Source organism: Idiotropiscis lumnitzeri, chromosome 7, assembly GCF_059441095.1.
Source record: "Idiotropiscis lumnitzeri isolate Australia: NSW breed Sydney's pygmy pipehorse chromosome 7, RoL_Ilum_1.0, whole genome shotgun sequence".
NCBI lineage: Eukaryota > Metazoa > Chordata > Actinopteri > Syngnathiformes > Syngnathidae > Idiotropiscis > Idiotropiscis lumnitzeri.
In genome coordinates, this window is record NC_142397.1 from 5,686,889 (window position 1) to 5,707,074 (window position 20,186).

The following is a 20,186-nucleotide window of genomic DNA, read 5'->3' on the forward strand; positions in this document are numbered from 1 at the left end:
ACCAGTTTTTGCTTTCGTAACCGTTTGAGATACCTTATTCAGGTATTGGATATATGATATTGGATCGTGTCCATCTCACTTAAGGATGGCAGGCCGCTTGTCGTCCGTTCGAGGCTTGGTGTGACATTCTGGATCAATACCGCTCCTTTCTCAGGAGATGTGAATTGAAATGCTGCTGCTCTCGCTGCGCTCTTCCATCTGCTGCAAACACACTCACTGTAATCAGATGCAGACTCCCCGGAAAATTGGCCAAGCGATGACTCAGCAAGGACTTCAGGATGCTGCGTCTGAAATGAATAGTTTAATAAGTTGCCAGGTGTGACGTGCCGCAATCAAACCGTGTGACGTCACACAGTCAGTCAGGAGTCAGGTGGTCATTTTTGGCTTATTTTTATAATGGCTGTTTTACCTTATGGCTTTAATAATCAATTAGTTACAAACAAAAGCTGTTTTATTTATTTTAAGATGTTAACCCTTTTGTGTATAACCTAATTAGAAACTGGTAATGAAGCAGTGTGGCTCTACGCCACCGCACACCACAATAAAAAAAAAAATTCATACACATACATTAATACCTCTCTGATACTGATCATTTATTATCATTTTATACAGTACAATAAATTCCATGACATCCACTGTTTTGTATTTGCAGGCACTGGCTCATGTGCCACAAAACCAAACCTGACAAAGTGGCAGCTCCATCTTGTGGCTGGACAGTGTGTCACAGTCAAGAACTGCTTTTGACACAGGAGGACCCATCAGCTTCAGGTTAGGATGAAAACAACAAATGTATCATTACATCACCCAGAATCCTTGTACAAATACACCATTTAAGTCCCAAATGCAGTTTGCTTGGTGTTTTTTTAGTTTTTTTTATTACATTTTTTTAAATCCATAACAGCAAGAACCAAATGGAGCAATGCAGGCCCCCTGTGAAAACAATGTGAGCTTCATCTCACCTCCATTCATATTCAACATTTTATGGCTTTAGACTAGTATTTCATCTCTTGACTGGCACACGGGGACGGGGAGGGGGGCAAGCCGCAGTTAAACAAGCAGAAACAAACAGCAGCAGAGGGCAAAATACGTCTTATTAGCACTACGAGCAGAGAAAACAAAACAAACTAACAAAAAAAAAACCAAAAGGAAAAGAAAAAAGTTTTTTTTTTCTAACAAAGCATGCGCACTGGTCGCAGGTGAGAGATGATCTGATCTGGTGACCAAACCTTCAACATGTTGCTGTGGTCGGTTTCATCTTGTTAAGACGCACAGCTTCCATGAACAGAAGGACATAGTGAGAGCTATGTGCTGAATGTCTCTCCAAGTGGTGACTATACTGTAGTTTCAGGATTTTTTTTTCCATTTTTTTTTTTCAAATAAACTCCTATTCTATATATATATTTTCTATAAATATTTTATTCCATTACATATGGATAGTGTATGAATATTGTAAATACATCTTTATTTGTAACATGTTTTCTTTAATCTTAGTACTGTGTATGTTTCTTTTTTTTTTTTTTTTTTTTTTTAAACGTGTTTATGTTTTAACATGCATTTGTCTCTCAGTTAAAGAGACAGTACGTGTTTTGTTGTTGGGCCTCACAGGCCTGACAGTACAGGGTGGTGGGTAGTGGACCCCCACCCCTCCTCCTCCTCCCCCGGACGGTTACCGGGCAAACTACAAGCTGCTGACGAATCAAAACAAACAAACAAACAAAAAGAAAAAGAGCGACATTGGCCGTTCCTGAAAGGGGCGGGGTTAGTGAATGACAACTCAGCGCCCTTTGGATGCAAGCGATTTTTTGTTCAGCCTTTTTTTTTCTGTGGTTATCCTAACAAAACGCTCTGTCGTTATAGACATTTTTTTTTTATTCAAAATAAGATCTCAATATACACGTTTTCTCTCTCTTTTTTTTTTTGGACTATGTACAGAAGTGCAAAAAGTCAACGTTTATCGCCTCGGGAGCTTGCCCCCGCCCTCCTCCATTTTGTTTGCAATTGGTTGAGTGAGCGTGGTCTCTCTGTCATGGGACTCCACTGAGAAAAAAAAAGAATATGCAGCTTGTTTTCCCAACATGGCCCAATTTCCAAGGAGTGTAAAAATATCCAAACAATAGATATTATTTGAAATGGATACAGTAGAAAATAACATATCTAAAACATCCAAGAAAAAAAAAATCATATATATATATATATATATATATATATATATATATATATAGTATAACTGTATATTTTTAAATTAAATGACTAGTTACAAACCTTACAATTGTTAAAATACTAAACGGTTGTCGCCGGCGACAGTAGCCATAGCGACAACTCAACCTCTCGGGTCTATTTGGCCTGTAAGGTACTCATAGAAAACGTCTTTGCTCAGAGAACACAATGAGACTAGAGGAGTGAACACTAATATGCATATGGTCGGTATGCATAACATACAAAATACTAACATTGCCATCAAGTCGGACTAAAATCAAAGCGGACATACACAGAATTTCAGTAAAAGATGAGGAAACACGCAAAGAGAGACAATCAAACTCGCGTTATAATAGAGATAAATAGAACACAAAGAGAATGCAATGGACATGGCACGGATCAGAGTTCCCAATGGCATCTTGCATTGTGCTGACCCGATTGTACATTCTAAGGCTTTAGATGAGGATACAATCGTAACCTTTGTTTTCTCTTTTTTTTTTTTGTCACTTTCAATGCGCTATCCATCCACTAAATACTTAGTAACAAACTACGGAGTGAGCTACGCTGAATCCTTAAAGCGGGGTACACACATATCCATTTTTAACTAACTTTTAAAAATTTGAGTGCCCTCAAACGACCAGAAAAAATAAATGTTAGCGCCTCTTTGGATGGGAGCATTCCTGTCCTTTTCTATCCAGAGGGTGAATTCTAAAAATGACGCAACCTTTAAGCCTCCTGACCAACATTTACATTAAAATTCTTACAATCCTTTACGGCAGTAAAATTTAAAACACTCCTCTTACGGTACAAGTTTGAGGTCATGTCCTAATTGGTTATTGTTCTGTTTCACTCACAATTACAGATGAAACCCATGCTGTGTTAAATGTTAACGCTGGGTTAACATCTCCGATGATCTCCGGTCCTGACTGTTTCCGAGGAGAAAACAACACCAACAACAACAACAAAAAAAATCACTCTTAACACACTCCACATCAAATGACACTCAGTCAGGATAACTTTTTGGAGACATCCGATGACACTGGTCAACAGTAAATTTGAATCAGAGACGGCGTTATGTGTCCCTAAATTATATTTTTGATGCTTGAAAACGTCCTTACTTTTTTTGCAGCACATCAAGCTTTTGAGATATTTACATTTTTTTGTGTTTAAGTTTGACTTAGAATAGCTCGCGCAATACGGATTTTAACCCCCCCCCCAAAAAAATCACCAGTTGCTCAGCCAATAACCCGTAATTCATAAATATTCCTAAATATATTACAATTTCATATTTTTTATATTTTTATGGAAACCTTATCAGGCAAATTCTGAGTCAGCGCGAACAATTTAATTTAGTAAAGTTTACTTGAAAAAAAAATGTGAACCAACGTAATCAAGCTTTTCCAGACTTTTATTGCAAGTGAGGGAAAAGGCTGAAATTCATCCCGATTTTCACTATGTGTGTACCCCGCCCAAGTGGAACCACAAAATCACCAACGCAAAAAAGACTAAAGGCTAAGGCTAAAAATCAGAAAATCCAGACAAACAAATATCCTCCACAACACCACATTGACACCAACAAACCATCTGAAGCCCTAGGAAAAAAGAAAACAAAAACAAAATCAAACGCCCGCCAGCAGTTGTCATGGCGACTGAACACAAATTCAACATCTTCGTTGACCTCGTCGCAGTTGAGTTGAGGATTTCGTCAGGATGTGACCGGAACAATGACGAGTAGTGACGCCTTAAAGGGAAAGCCGATTGCTTTGCGTGACCGCAGTACCATTGGCGTATTATCACAAGTATGGCCTTTTTTTTTTTTTTCTTCTTTGTTTTTTTGGATTTATAGTAACATAAATACCTTCAGGACACAGTCAGATTCTTCTTCATCTCTTTCAACAGAAATATAAGGTGCACCTTTGTGTAAACACATGAGAGACAACCAATGAACAAACGTACAAAAGACGCCGCGATTCCTCCTCTGCCTCAATTGACGCAGCACATCGTCTTATTCGCTTCACATTCAAAGTGTGCCCGGTGAATAAAGGTAAACGTGCCCTCCCTTCACAGAGATGAGGAAGAAGGCGCTCTTTAAATGTACTGTATGTGGTGCGCGTGAAGTGACTGGAGCAAACTTCACAAACTCTCTGTTGTCGACTCGTGGATTCAGCAGGTTCGAATTCGGTTGCCTGTTCAATCGCTGGTCTTGGCTCCTTATCCTCCTGGGAAGAATTTGGAAAAAAAATAAAGACGTGTTGTGACATGATACTTTATTGGAGTGCTTTGGAGTAGTGATAGACCAATATGCTTTTTTTGTCAGGGCCGATACCGATACTGATTATTAATAGGATGGTGCTTCTGCAGGCCGGGCCACCAGCACAGCAGAGAGAGAGAGAGAGAGAAAAGTGTGCTGCAGCGAGACAAAATAAACCAGCTTTTAATTTATCTGGCTTGGAAGTTAAAAAAAAGGCTGATGCCGATAAATAACCGGTATCGGCCCTGATAATCGGCCCGGCCGATAATCGGTCTATCACTACTTTGGAGTTGTAGTTTGCCCGAATATTTTCTTTTTTTTTTTGCATGCAGAAAACAGGTAAGAGTTGAATTTAGATCAGAGATGGGCAACTTAAATATGGGAGAGGGGGCCCCAATTTTTAGGGCCAGGCACAAAAAAAAATGCAATTTTAAATATGGACAAAATGCGTGCATACGTGATCTTTATATAATCAATTTTTGATAATAAATTTCTCAATCCATGTATAAATGGTCCACTATCCTAATCCAACAAAAAAAAAATAATTAAATAGTTTTTTGTTTTTTTTCCAGTGCCCATTCCTATCTTGCATAAAAATTACCATTCAAGGATGGCACAAAACTGCTGAACAAGAAACCAACGTCAAGTGCAAAAACCCATTTTGTACATTTTTCATGAAAATCAACTCACTCCAAATTTGATCATCATTGAAGTACTACCTTTGTTCTGCACAACAGTCCAAATCCGCAAAAAATGTTTAGTTACTCACTAAGGTAAAAAATTCAAGTTTATTCCATTCTTAAAATTTTTTTGTTGCTATTCATCTTTTCATACCTATCTATCGCAGCCTTTTGTCGAAATATATTTTTAAACATGATGGGAGACAGCTTTGATTGGAGAATGTGTCGTTGAGTACATACTGTTTTGATTGAGGCTCCTACATCTGCGTCACGTATTTGTGACTAGTCAGATGCTCCGCAGATATCATTGGAATCTAAAAGAAAAGAGCGAAACCAACACAAAGCGCAGAAATACATTATATAACGTGCACAAAACTCAACGTGGCGCATACCAATCATCGAAGCGATCGTACTGGCCGACAAGTTGACAGCTTGAGCCTCATGCTTTCACACATACTTCATGTGGCAGACAGACAACCAGTTACGGGCGCAGGAAAAGAGAGGAGCAAACCTGATTGGCTGTGGCGGTTGCAAAGGGAACACTTGTGGCAGATGTGGTGGCTGCAGACACAGTGGCCGGAGTAGCACCGTGCATCATGGGTACTTGGGGAGGGAAAGATCACACACACACAGACACGAGTGTTTGAACCACAGCTCATGAGCAGCATCTTTTGGATGCCAGCATATGAGACAGGCCGTAAACAAGAGCGATCTGGATGGTTTTGTTTACAACAGATTCAGTCTGGGCCATATTTTCCCACGTGCATAAGAGGGAAAAGTCGCATTTTATTTTTGGGTTGTGAATATTCTCTCATCGATTTGAGTCTGTCACGAACCAGCCGTCAAGTCAGATACTCATTCTAGGTGGAGCAACCTTAAAATATGGGCCTTCCCTGTCAGGGTATCCTCCTTTTATTGTATTTACTGTATGTGTGATGCGGACTAAAATAATGTGATTTTCTCAACGCAAGTCCTGGCAACTGCTTCATAACATCTTTCCAAATTTAAAGTGGGCTCTGTCTTTTTCACAGATTTCAATGACATTTTCGCTGGAGGGAAAAAAAATCCTGAATCACGCCTTCCTTGTGGTTTCGGCGTGGGTGTGTCAGAAGTCTATACAGGAGAATAAAGGTAAATGAACTCCAGGCCCTTAAAAAAAAAAAATTTGGTCCAATGTGTTTTCAAATATTGTGTAGGAAGAAAAATTATTGCAATTATTTTTTTCAAGGATTAAAAATCATTTTAGTGTCCCATAAAAGCAAAATAAAAGGTCATGTTATTCTTACATGTACAATATTTTATTGCAATTTATAACAGACATTTTAGTTTCTCGCCTAGAAAATCTATACTACATGCCCAATTGTGACATTTTCAAGAAAAGTTTTAAAAAATAAATGGTTAAATTGTATTTGATGTCATGTGTGATACTGAGAGTAGACATACATTTTTTTCCCCGTCGTGATTATAAGTGTCACTATTCCCCAAACATTTTCTATGTCCTAGTTTCATTCTAAAATGTAGTTGTTGTTTTTTTTTTCACAATATGCATATTATATTCTAATATTAGATTGTAGTTGTCCCATTATTAAAAAATGTGCATCACTCATTCCTGAATTTAATTAAAAGAGAGAAAGCTGAGCTATAATTTAGACTAAAAATGACACTCCATTTGTAATTATTATTGGCTGTTTATTAAATGCACCTTCGCTGAAAAAAATTATAAGTGAAATCTAATTCACTAAAAAAGCAAAAACAAAGCTTCCACCGCGACAAATCTTTGCTGTGGCACTAAAAATAATACTTTTCAAAAAGTACCTTTTCGTTATGTCATTTGAGTTTACTGCAAAATAACAAATTGAAGGGACTCAAAGTAATTTTTAGAGCGCATTGTGGGTTACTTGTACAAAAGATAATCAGAGGCAATTCATAAAATAAAATCCCTCATGTTTATAGCCAAGTAGCATAATGAAGTGTTAGTGAGCTTGGTGGGGAGAGGGGCATAAAAAAACTGCAACAAGCATTAGGTGACAGGCAGACCTGCAGCAGAGCATAACAGGGGATTCATACGACTAAGTGTGATTTAAAAAAATTACGAAAATAATAACGTTTGCTCAGACAAACTATTGCTAGTGCGCATCTCGTCTCACACGGTGTGTCGGCGTTACATAAAACGTACAACAGTAGAATCGGTAAGGAAAAGCTGGCACCTACCAACACTTGTTGCAGGCGTCATGCACAATATCGAGCCTGCCCATCATGCATTGCAACGGGAAGTGGTGTGGAAAGGGAGGGGGACAAAAAAAAAAAATGAACAAAAGTTATTTATAAAAATCAGACATGATTGGCTTTCACCTGGATGACAACACATCGTCATACAAAATGATCGTTGTAGAAATTAGTGCACAATCATTCAAAATGTGTTCATTCTTACGTGACCGATTGTTTTTTTCTCCGTTTCTTCCGTTCACGTTGATTGAGTGCAAATGTCGACATGAAAGCGCAACGGCGATTGAAAAACAAACGTGTGCACAATGCAGACACAGTGTCAATACTTTTTGGTGTTTGCATACATGGATCCTCGGAGTGACGCTGATGTATTCTTACAGTCCAATTCCCTCAGTGTCCTTTGATCATTCCCGTCACAACTCAAAAGTCATCGCACGTTAAGCGCTGCTTAAACTTCAATAGCGACGTTCTGTTCAGCGTACACACATATCATGTGTATCATTTTTCTTCAATTACTATGTTGTCAAATTATTGTCATATCTTCTGCTAATGATTACGACACGTGACAAAACTGTCGATTAGTGGAAAAGTGACGTTCCGTACGACTTGGCAGCCAACGTGCATGCACAGTGCGTCGCTCGCGGCTCTCGACTCACCCGACGGGATGAAGGCAGCCTGCTGCTGGAACTGCATGTTGGCCAGGGCCTGTTGGTACTGGAATACACCGGCGTTGAACATGGTGGTGGCACCGTTGGCTTTTTCAAGTGCGGGTCTCTTTGGTAAAGGGGGCAAGACGGGAGGGAGCCCCTGAGGAGGGGAACGAGAACGACCATTATGGACGAAACATTGGGGGGAAAGCGAGGGAAAGAAGACGGTTAGAGGGTGAAGCCGACAGAAACATTGTCTGAACGGTGATGGACCTCATGACGGATATAAAAATGTGCTGTCTAGATGCGAGACTGCACCACTAAATTGCAAATTAGAAAAGCTGCATTGAATCTGCATCATACTAGACTCTCATACTCTAAGCTCTATAAACTCTATCAACAATCACAAATGACTATACCATGCAAGACTACCGTATTAGACACAAAAAAATACATTCCACATGCATTTTAGACTCACAAGGTGATGAACTGACCTTTAAAATATATGTATTTCATTATACATATTCTTTTCACTTGATAAACTTAACTAATAACTTGTCATTATTTTCTAATAGAGAATGTGACACTGTCATGAATACAAACATGCTATTTCCTCATATAATGGCGATTACCGTACTTTCCGTAGTAAAAGCCGCTACTTTTTTCCTAGATTTTGAACCATACGGCTAATACAAGGGTGCGGCTTTTCTGTGGATTTTTCTTTCACCAGTAGCACCCCTACTCTATAGTTCAGAAAATACGCTAGATAAATCTCAATTTTTTTTTCTCTTGGGTCTGTTCTGTTTTTATTAGCAAAGTTGTTGTCGTGTTAAAAGGCACTGTTTTAAGAATCTGTTTATGTACCTTTATGAGCATTCACAGTACAAAATCGTTCCGTACTGCAGTAAACAACACATTTTTTTCAACATAGAAAACTGCGGCTTATACCCTGGTGTGGCTTGTATATTGTTTTTTGTTTTGTTTTTTCCCCCGAAAAGAGTTGCTGCGGCTTATATACAGGTGCTTATAGCCTGGGAAATATGGTAACTCAAATGTAGATAATAACAGGTATATAAGGCATTCATTAGTGAGTTTTTTTTTTTTTAGAAAACAATGTTAATATAAGACTGCTTGATTATGAAAAAAAATCATCACAATCACATCATCTTAGCAATAATTGAAATTACGATTATTCAAACGATTATTTTTAGGGGAGAACAAAACAAAAATGTTTAAATGTAAACAACATGAAGACAACTCAAATTCTTTGAAACACGATAATTATTTAAGTTCATTTTGGATTGGGTTGTTTATAAAAAAACATATTTGAAAGTAAAAGAAAGGTGCAAATGTACAAATTTGAGTATGGTTTCATTGTGTATAGAAATTGTGCGTTAGAGTTTATTTATAAACTTACAAATTGCCATAAAACTGTTGTAACATTTACTTAAACAATTTCAATAGAACGCTCAAATTTTGAACTCAAATGTTCTAACTATAATATTAGACATTGTAAAATGAGTATTATTTTAACAATGTTTTATATATTATATAATAAGTTAAGTTATGAAAATAATTTGACGCAAACGGCTTGAAGGCTTTGTCCTTCCCGGCAGGTCACATGAATGAATTTGCTCGTCCTGCAAAATTTTCAGTGTGTCTTGAAATCATTTAATCACTTTGTTGGAGGTAGACCGGAAGACATGAAGCCGGTTGAATCAATGACAGCGGAAGTATGATAATTCCCTTTGAGTCAGTTCATCAGCTCATGTAAATTAAACATCGAGGAGACAACAGCGACATGTCGGGCCAAAAGACGAAAGGGTCATAGGTACCAGATCGAAAGGCGTGTGGAGGCGCCGCTTCGGTGATTTGACAGCCGACTTAATTAGCGGGCAGTGAGCACATGGTGGCAATGGGCCAATGGGGTTCAAGCGCATTAACATAAACCAGCAAGCGGCGGGTGCGTCATGGGGAAGGCGGGCAGCGGTGCATTGTGGGTCGGTGTGGAAAAAACAAAAAAGAAACAAAACAAAAAGCTATCATTGCAATGCAATTTATAACCACGGCAAGACCAGAGCATGCACAATGTTACAATCGTTCGCTATCAGGCATTCCTAACGTCAATCTGCTTTCTTTTGCTTGGACTTTGTTGACAGCGAGCAAATGTACAACCTCCTCATTTGTGGCTGAGAAATTTTACTTTGAAAACATGAAAAAAAAAACTAAAAAGGTATTTTTTGGGCCAAAAGTGTCATTTAAGTTAAAATGAATAAAATAAACGAAAATGATGGTTTGCGCAATAAAGCAAGCAAGTTGTTTGCTCCCCCAAATCTTTTGGGGGAGTTGTTTTTACTTAAATCTTTAAGTTGAAGTTTAATATAAGCGATGCAAGGTCTTATTTCCTTGTCGTGAAATCTGGGAAAGTCAACTTTCACAGCAATCTTTTACACTTTTTATGGCAGTTGAAAATGCTAAAATGGCACTCAAAACTTTAAAGCAAACTGATTGACTCAAAAAAAAAAGAATCAAGCCTGGATTGCCTCCCATAGAGGAACATTGTCATAAACTTGGAACAACTTGGAAGTCAAACAGCGTCACTGAGTGGAATAGTTTCAACATTTTATTTATTTATTTATTTATTTTTTTATATTTCAAATAATATAACTGAATGAGTTGAGAATGCTTGCGCTAACACCACCTTTATTTGAACTCTAGGAGTTTGAAAGGGCAGTTTCCGTGTTCATTCTCGGACCACTACGCGATGTTAATTAAAAAGTTAAATGTCACGGTTTGCAATGTGATACTAATCGAGACTGTAATCCAGCCCTGATAAAATGCCGCCGAGGGATAAAGCGACCTATAGCTTGGTAGGTAGTCTTCCAATTAGAAACTCACAAGTTGTGGCCGGTTCTAAGATAATATCTTCTCTCCGCCGCATGGCACGTCTACATTTGAAGTGAATAGCGAGGATGCCTACCATGGCTGCAGCGGCCGCCGCCTGGTTGACTTGATGCTGGGCCGCTTTGATTTTGGCCTGTAGGTGAGCGGGCGGATGGAAGTACTTGCACTTCTCCCGGGAGCAGCGGCCCTTGATGTAGTCCATGCACACCGTCACCGTGTTGTCGTTGGTGTCGATCATGGTGCTGTCGGACGGGTGAGCGAAGCGGCAGTCGTTCTCGCCACGGGTGCAGTTGCCCCTCTGGTATTCCCGACATACCTGGGACGCAACGTATGGCACATTTGACTTTTTATAATATCAGAAACAGCAGACATTCATTTAAAGATGTCTTTTTCTCATGGGTTGGAGGTGTACGCTCAACGAATTCACACACAAAAAGTGTCCAGGCTGCAATTTAGCTCAGGGCCACTGAACGGCGCTGTTGAGCTATCAACAGAAAGAGACTCATCACGTGCTGCTCTCTTCACAGACAAACAGATGATCGAGTCGACTAGGCTGAAATATGCATTGATGTGTCGGCCATGTTGGTGGTGGCTAGTTCCCATCAAAGGTAATAGAAAAGCATGGACATTAGCTTTGCATTGCCATGAGCACAAATCTTCCTATTCATATTTATGTTTTTTTTTTTTTTTTTTACTCAAGCACAAGTCATGTACAGGTCTGTCAAACATGCTATTTTTAGTACAGTAAACATCACAGATAATCGTTACTGAGGTGAAAAATAGAAGCTCTTACATTGTTGCTCATGAATGTGATATACCATTTTTCTTACAAGATAAACTTTAAAAAAATATTTCTTGCAATAATTTTACCTTTTCTGTGCATGGTTGGGCTCCAAAAAAAAAAAAAGAAAAATTCGATGTAAAAGTCAATCGGCTCCAATGACACCATTAAAACATGGTTCCACTCTATAGGCAATTTAGACTCTTCAATGAAAGCTACATTTAAACGAGACAGGAAGAGAAATACTCTCAGTTGTCTTACGGCGAGTGCGCTGTGCAGTGTGTATGAGAATAAACTGGTTGTTGAAAGAAAACTTCATATTATCGAACATTTATTGAATGCAGTATAGAGGTCCCCCCCACGCTGACGCCAACTCTGGAGTCGGTCGGGCTGGCAGGCCACAGTTCATTGGACTCTGCTGGAGCAACAGACAGTGCCCTATGTCCACACTTGGTCCGCCATATTTTGGACATGACCAAACGTGACAAACGCTATTTCGAGAAAAAAAACCCAAAAAAAACCACTCAAAATGCAAAGAGACAAACCGTCCCGAATCCACAGCATCATTTACTTTAGCATTTGACAAATTCATGAATCCGCTTCTCCTGTTTGCACGCTGATGATCATTTCAGGCACCCAGAGACAATCAATCTAATTGACGTGCGCAGGCATTACTCTCGATTGACGGGCAGAACAAAGCGTGACTGTCGTTTTTTTTTACGGGTTCATCAATCAAGCCGCGCTGACGCGTTATTCAAAAGGGACGCGTTGGTGTTCCTCGGAGGGACGATAGAGAGCAGCAAATGCTTGGGCCAGGCTGTTCAGTGAGAAACATGGGAAATATGAGAACCGAAGGAAAGGGGGCCTGACATTGACATATTTACCAACCCACTGACACACACACACACACACACACACGTATAAAATGAGATTTTTTTTTTCTTCCTTTAGAATTACATTTTGACACTTTTAAGAGGCGCTCAATTACTTATCGTCTATGCTTAGTCTGCTTCTGCTGAGTCTCAATTGCACTAAAGCAGATTTAATATCATAACACCCTGTGCGTATATCTCTATCCATTCCCCCACGTTCTCTATTTATCAGCCATGAAGCGATTTGTGCACAAACTGTCTGTCGCCATGACGGCTAATCATCTACAACCACCAATCAGAGCGCGAAGTTGGGTTAAGGCCTCCACGTCGCTCTCTAAATATACACACGTAATACACATTCATCCCTGGCCAGCGCCACCATCGCCACAGCTGGCCATATTAAGAAAAAAAAAAAAGAAAAAAAGAGGCCGCCTTGTTGTCAGGCAGATGTTGGCGAGGTTGGCGATGGAGGGAGGGAGAGGAAACGTGGGAGTGGATGATGAATTTGGAGTAAAGGATAGAGAGATCGGGATCAAGGAGACAAGAGCGCGAGAGAGAGAGCAGTAGACAGCGTAAGGTTGGTATAAAAAAAAGAAAAAAAGAAAGAGTAGTCAGAAAAGAGAATGAGGCCAAATTGGAGCAATTTGATGTTCCCTGCAGCCAGCGTCGACCAGCGTGTCTCCCTTAACAGTGCTTAATCATGCATTAGAGTGAGCTGTAACCCGCCCAGAGTGCTTAGGTGGGGAAGCAAATGAAGGGCCCGTTAATCATATTTGCGTCCCCATGGCAACCGCCGTATTCTCGTGATTTGCATCAGGCCCACTCGCAGGTAAAAAGCAACATGTGAGCTTTTGTGAGTCGGGGAAGCGCCACACTTTGGCAACACTTTAGCAAAGACAACACTGACAGAGGGTTCTGGAAAATATTTTTACAGAGATGCTTGTCTTCTAAAATAGGAGATTTCTCCACAACTGTGTGAAATTGTGTGTAACGTATCCGCCGATACGCAACAGAATTCCGGCTCTGTTTATTTTGAGTGGCACAGCCGCAAGTCAAATATGTCCGGCTCCTTCGATATTTTTAGCAAAGTGAGTTCCTAATAAATTTGCACTGCAAATGATGACCAAAGGGGGGTAAATCACCAGCACATTGAGGTTTTGTCCACATGTGCGCGGCTATTTAACCAATGATGTAACCAGAAGGTCATTTTGGCCAATCAGAAGCCTGAAAGTAAGAAAGTCATTACTAGAAAAGAAGCAACAGACATCTCAAATGAAAATGAGATGATTGTTTTGAATAAGGGTGAATTAGAGTTACTGAGAAATTTTTTTTAATATAATAACGATAAACGATCAGCAAAAATAATAACTAAAAATAACACAGATTTGTCTTCATGTGTCCCTAAAAGTATTTTTGGCGCTGATTTAGCGCTGATGTATCCGAAAACATTTCCACCTGTTGCTGAACCTAACTCATAATCCATAAATATTACTAAATATATTCGTATAATACACAATTTATTATTATTATTATTATTATTATTATTATTATTATTATGACCACATGCCCAAAGTCGCCAACAATCAGGTCCAGCTCACCTGTGACCATAAGCACTATCGAAACTAGAAAGTGAATGGATTTATTACTATCATTATTTATTATAATTTAACAATCACGATAAATAATCAGCAATATAAGAAATAATTTCCACACACTGTGAAAAAAAAAAACATGAATATGTTCTTACGAACATGATCTGTGCTTTAAATATTTTCTTATCTGTTTATCTGGGTTTGAGTTGAAATGCAAATAATAGCCCAATGCGATGGTTTGAATGGTAATTGTGCTGCAAACGCTTCAAGCTGCCAGCTTGTTCTCGTCTCGGGTGTGACACGTGACTCTGCAATGAAATCGAATGCCTGCTCCGTCTTCTGCGTCCGATAGCGTCGCCCGGCCTCCTCCCTTGATGACCGCAACAGGTCTCCAAATTGATTTTTTTCCCTAGCTCCGCCCTGTCTGCTCCCACCATCTATTTTGTCCTGTCACTGATCCAATCCCCCCCCCCACCGCTCTGCATGTCATCTGCCCGGCGACTTCCTCATCACCCCCCGCCGCCATCAATTACCTGACCGCCCACTGTTCCATATTAAATGCAACCATCCCAACTACGTCGCCCACCACCCGCCTGCAACTTAACGATCAGCTCGTTATTCTGCCGCCGTTGTTTCCCGGGTGGGGCTGCATAATGGATGAGATGGAGCTACAGTCCAATTAATGATTAGCTGCGCACAGCTAGGCGAGCGATGCTCATCATGTGACTGATTGGTTTCATGGAAAAAGGAACGATTCTTTACGAGTTTCGCGGAGATTCCGGGGAAACTTGGACTGGACTAACGTGCGCACATAGCTACTTTTATTAATGTCACTTCCTCTTTGCTTAAGTCTGGGTAATGATCATATTATGGTAATGTTTGTCGGGTAGAGTACACAAACTGCGTACTGGATACATAATTAAAGTCTAGACACAGACGCTGTTATAGAGAAATGTCTTTAATAATTTCAGACACATCCCACATTTCAAAAGCTAATCGCTTTGCACGGCTGTGAAATAATGTTCAGTGGCTGCTGTGTTTACTCGAGTGATATAATTATGATTCCAAATATCCATAACACATGCCTGTGTGCTTCTCACCTCCAGTCTATCCGTCCTCATCAGTTTCTGCGCCGCCGTGGCGACCGGTACGGGGACGCTGGCGTTGCTGGTGAGCAGTACCGGGGCGCTGGGCAGGATCTCGGCGGGCATCAGGCCGGGCGACACGGGGCCAAGGTAAGGGTTGAACGCCGCGGCCGCGCCGCCGTTGGCGTTGGTCGCCAGGCCGGGTGTGACTGAAAACATGGGCTGGAATGAAAGAGGGGGTCTGAGTTAAAGATTTGATCATATGTCATAATTGCACCTGAAATATGAAAATTATTGTCATGATATGCTTTAATCATATCACACCTTGGGACCCGATCACACTATTTGGTACAATCTATATCATGTCATACTACATGGCACGACAACAAAGCTTCGACCGGCCAGCAACCGGGCATGGATCTTTAAATATATAAACTGAGCTCCTGAGTGAAAAATGGGCCATCTTGGCTGGACAAATACTTCAAGTCGATTTTTTTTAATTTTTTTTTTTATTAGTGATTGAATGTTATTTCTTCGGTCGAAGTTTGTGATAGCACGCTGCCGGGAATAACTTCAAAATAAAAGTTTACCAAGGCAATGACGTCCATATTTTATTTGGTAGGTTAAGCTTTATTTTGAAATTAGCGTCCTCGGCGGTAAGCCTGACCGAGTACACGCTACTCAAGAACGAAAAAAAAAGGCCATTTTGAACGAATTACTGGCCAAATCATTTCAGCCCTGAATTACACCACCATACTATACTGTCACTTTTTCCATTTTATTGATTTTATTTCAGTTTTCAAACTCCATGACCATTGTGTTTTAGCAGCAGGCGTAACACAAGGAAGGTGGAATAAAAACAAAAAGTTTTTTTCTATCCTTGTTATTCTCTTAAGAGGCAGCCATAAACCACTGCGAGTTTTCCCTGCACGTTCTTGACCCGGACCGCCGTCTAAGAGTTGTCCCTCGAGGTCCTGCCAACAGGACACAATGAGTAATAGAGCATCCGCGACAGCCAGGGTCCGGGCAGCTACAAAACCTCCTTTGCTTCTCTCATTAAATCACGAAAAATGGCAAGAAATCTGTAGTATTTGTAGCGCTGCCTTCAGGCGCATCTGAAGAATTAAATCTTATCGCAAGGTGCACTTGAAAAGTGGATTTGCACCCCTCAAGGTGCACTGATATCAAGCCGTAGCTTGAGGTTTGGCTGGAGCAGACATGATGTCATTGAAATGAATCTCAGTCGTGTGGCTTCATCAGTGCAATGATGTCATCCGCTAAATATTTCTGAAAACTCGACTCACGGCCATTTCTGGAATATCAGTGTACTGTGATGTTTTGGGAAAAATGAGAAAATCCTTTCATGCGGTTCTATGAGATTCATTCACACCGCGTGCCTTTTCACAGCCCTTGACATCGCTGCGTTGATGTGTGATAGAGCAACCCGCAATCATTTACACGACTCAATTTTAAGATCAAAGCTATTTATGTAAACATTGCATTTTACATGCAAATCCTTTGCGGGGATCATCAAAGTGAGGCAGCCGTGTTTTTTTTTTTTTTCTCGTTCAAAATGATTAAATATCAAAAGGATTTGATGTCAAACACCCAATTAAACAAATCTTATCAATTTAACGTGTTTACTATATGGACATCTACTCTTACACCATACGGTAGAAAAGCGAAGGCTGTTGACAGTTAGTTAACGAGTGACACAGTGGGTGTTAGTTAATTAACTCTTTGCACGCCGTTCGCGTGAAATAGAGTCAACAGGAATCGTGACAAGGAGCGCTGTTGACGTCAATTGCTGTCAATGACACTTTTTTATGGGAATGGTCGGAGAAAAGTCGTGACCAACTCTGGTTTTGTTGGACTAGGAAAGTAAAAAATATAAACACGACAGCCAGAAGATGGCAGCAGTTGCCGCGTATGAAACATTGCTTGACATTGCTGACCTTCGGAAAGTCGATCAGTTCAAGCAGCTTTTGATTAATCAAAGCGTTTGTCACATTAAATCTACTACAAAGAGTGTCACAAAAGGCAGAAAAAAAAATGACAGATATTATTTAAAATTAGAAGTAGAAGCGATGGAGTAATGTGCGTACACACATGCACACACGCTACTAAATACTACAACTGCTAAATATGCAAATAGTTTGTAAGGTTTGTCAAATGTAAAATTGTATAGTATAAAATAAGTATAATAGTTTGCCATGGAAAGCAGATTTTCATTGCGCTTGGTATTTTCTAGACGAAAAGGACTGTACACACGTTTGAGTTTGCCTTTCATTTTGGAAAAGATCACAGATTCACGGAAAAACAGAACTAAAATTATTTTTTTTGTCGATTTTATGACGTCATGAACGCACCCTGCACGTGGGCAAACTTTTTGATTGGCGGGCCACAATGGGTTCTAAAATTTGACGGAGGGGCCCGGACAAGGAGCAGATGGATGAAGTGTGTTAGTGACCTCACTTCATCAGAAAAAAACCCCACATTTAATTTTAAATAAAAATGAACAAAAGCATTCCAACAAAATAACTGTCATTGACACACCACAATATTTAGAAAATAAAACATGAACAAGGTTTATTCATTTAATTTTTTTCAAGTTCGGCGGGCCGCTTTAAAACGTTTAACGGGCCGCATGTGGCCCCCAGGCCGTAGTTTTCTCACGCCTGTGTTAGACACTTATTTGCCATATAGGTTTACAACCCTGTTGTTATTTTGTAGTGTTATGCCTTTATTGTATTTTTTTTGCTTTTGCTTTGTTTCATTGTCTTTTTTATCTCCTTTATTGCTTTAAATATCTCCACTTATGTTGGCAACTACGTGGAAGGCAAAATTTGGATTTATTGCACAGGAGGGAATATGCTTCCCTCCTGTTCATGACTATAAACACTTTTAATCTGGATCTTGAATCATATGATTGAATGATTTTAATTGGCCACAGCTATAGTAGGGAGGAATAACGGATTGACATCGTGTTCATTTTATTGGTTGCCGCTCCCCATATATTGGAATGCACTTTGCTAAATTTTACGAGCTCATTTATTGCTAATTATTTCGCAACAGCCAAGCTACGGCTCACGGATCCTCGTGGTTCTCGGGTCCACCGGCGGATGATGCAGGCAAAGCTTTACAACCCACAACCGACAGACTAAAAAGCGGACAATTCCTGCCCAAAACTGTGTTGTCCCACCTTCAACCCCTTTTTGTACACAACAAAGGTGTGTTTGCTTGACTTTGTAACGCCGTCTCTTCTCACTGTCATCCTATCGCATTCACTTGACCCGCTTGTCTTCTTTCTCCCGCTAGCCGTTTATCTCTTGTTGCCCCACTCGTGTGTTCCGTCCTTCTCTGTCTCCACCAACCTCCCTTTTCTCTTGCCGTGACACAAACAGAAAGGGAAGGCTCGGCGTCCCCGCGGAGATCTATCGTCTCTTTAAACCCTTTCATGATTTGCTCTGTTGCTCTCCAAAGGGGCTTTCCACTCGATGCCGGTGATAAGCTATTGGATACGTGCACGTGTGTGTGTGTTGTGTCCAAGCAGCTTTTGAACCATGTGTGCCTTACACTTAAGCGAGACATTATGCATTTAAAACAATTTCCATTTGTCTTAATAGAATGTCTTTCATCAGATATAACATGCCATTTTCTTTTTTGGGGGGGTTCGGGGTGATTGGTGTTCTGGCAACATGCAAGTGAGCGGCTGTGTTCCACATCGTGTATATTGTTAGTACAACGGTGATAATAGTGATTTAGACAGCGGAATCAGGACGTTACTCGAAAGTGGCTCTGGATCTTCACCCAGCCAAGCTGATTATGTCATTGGGTGGGGTGGTTTTTATTAGGACTGGAAGATAAAGCTTTGTATCAATACGGAGATATGAACAATCATCCATACACTTCCGCTTATCCAAAGTCGGGTCGTCCTTTCAGTACGGAGGAGCAGCGGATCGACTCTGAGTCCCTCCCGGATGACGAGCTTCTCACCCTATCTCTAAGGGAGAGCCCGGACACCCTGCGGAGGAAACTCATTTCGGCCGCTTGTATCCGAGATCTTGTTCTTTCGGTCGCGACCCACAGCCCGTGACCATAGGTGAGGGTAGGAACGTAGATCGACCGGTAAATCGAGAGCTTCACCTTCCGACTGAGCTCCCTCTTCACCACAACGGACCGTTGCAGAGTCCGCATCACTGCAGACGCTGCACCGATCAGCTTGTCGATCTCACGCTCCATCCCCTCCTCACTCATGAACTTGAACTCCTTGGCAGGATCTCATCCGAGACCTGGAGACGGCACCCCACCATTTTCCGACCGAGGTCCATGGTCTCAGATTTGGAGGTCCATTCAATTGAGTTTTGCCTTTCATAAGATCAACACTTATCGCCCAGGTTCGATTTCTTGAGCAACCTGCCTTTTCCTTAACTGACACAATGTTTTAATGGATTAAAAAAAGTGATAAAATGCGACATATTGTATGGCGAGCATCAAAATGTGATCCAGTTGACATTGCTGGGCGACCACAGACTCCACACATGACATCGTTATTAACTGTTATTTTTTTTTAAATTCGGTCCAAGACGGAAGCATCCTGTCATGTGTGGTCGGCATTAGCACTAAAGCCACGTAATTCGTCAACCCACACAAAACAACACACACAGCTGGAGTCTGCGGACGCAAACAAACACACAATTTAGCACACAATTGTTATTTTCCATTTAGAGCGTGTGAATTTTTTATTTTTTATTTTAACGCATTGCTGATGATCTTAATGTTGTAGGCTCTAATTAAAACTGCTCTTTCCACACATTCTGTACTGAATATCAAAATAAGAAATTTTGTCCAAACCGCCCAGCTCTAGTTTTTATGTAAATCAATGAAGAACGGCTCACTCCCTGACATATTTTCAGAAGCCGTTAATAACAGATTTACTCTTTTAGTTTTTT

At 40.4% G+C, this 20,186-nt stretch overlaps 1 protein-coding gene across 4 annotated transcripts in view; it reads right to left on the reverse strand.

The window, feature by feature from the left end:
• Positions 1-2,191: 2,191 nt before the first annotated feature.
• Positions 2,192-20,186, reverse strand: part of LOC148333219 (muscleblind-like protein 1) — a 65,740-nt gene continuing 47,745 nt past the window's right edge. For 2 of the 4 annotated variants that reach the window (XM_088300378.1, XM_088300380.1), the window contains 8 exons: positions 15,250-15,456; positions 10,981-11,220; positions 9,836-9,883; positions 8,010-8,160; positions 7,339-7,374; positions 5,639-5,730; positions 5,368-5,441; positions 2,192-4,415 (listed from right to left, as the gene is read on the reverse strand). In XM_088300378.1, the coding sequence (XP_088156504.1) occupies positions 5,385-5,441; positions 5,639-5,730; positions 7,339-7,374; positions 8,010-8,160; positions 9,836-9,883; positions 10,981-11,220; positions 15,250-15,456 (831 nt within the window). In that variant the 3' untranslated portion in view covers positions 2,192-4,415; positions 5,368-5,384. The remainder of the gene's footprint in view (positions 4,416-5,367; positions 5,442-5,638; positions 5,731-7,338; positions 7,375-8,009; positions 8,161-9,835; positions 9,884-10,980; positions 11,221-15,249; positions 15,457-20,186) is intronic. The other 2 variants (XM_088300382.1, XM_088300381.1) reach the window with 2 other exon arrangements.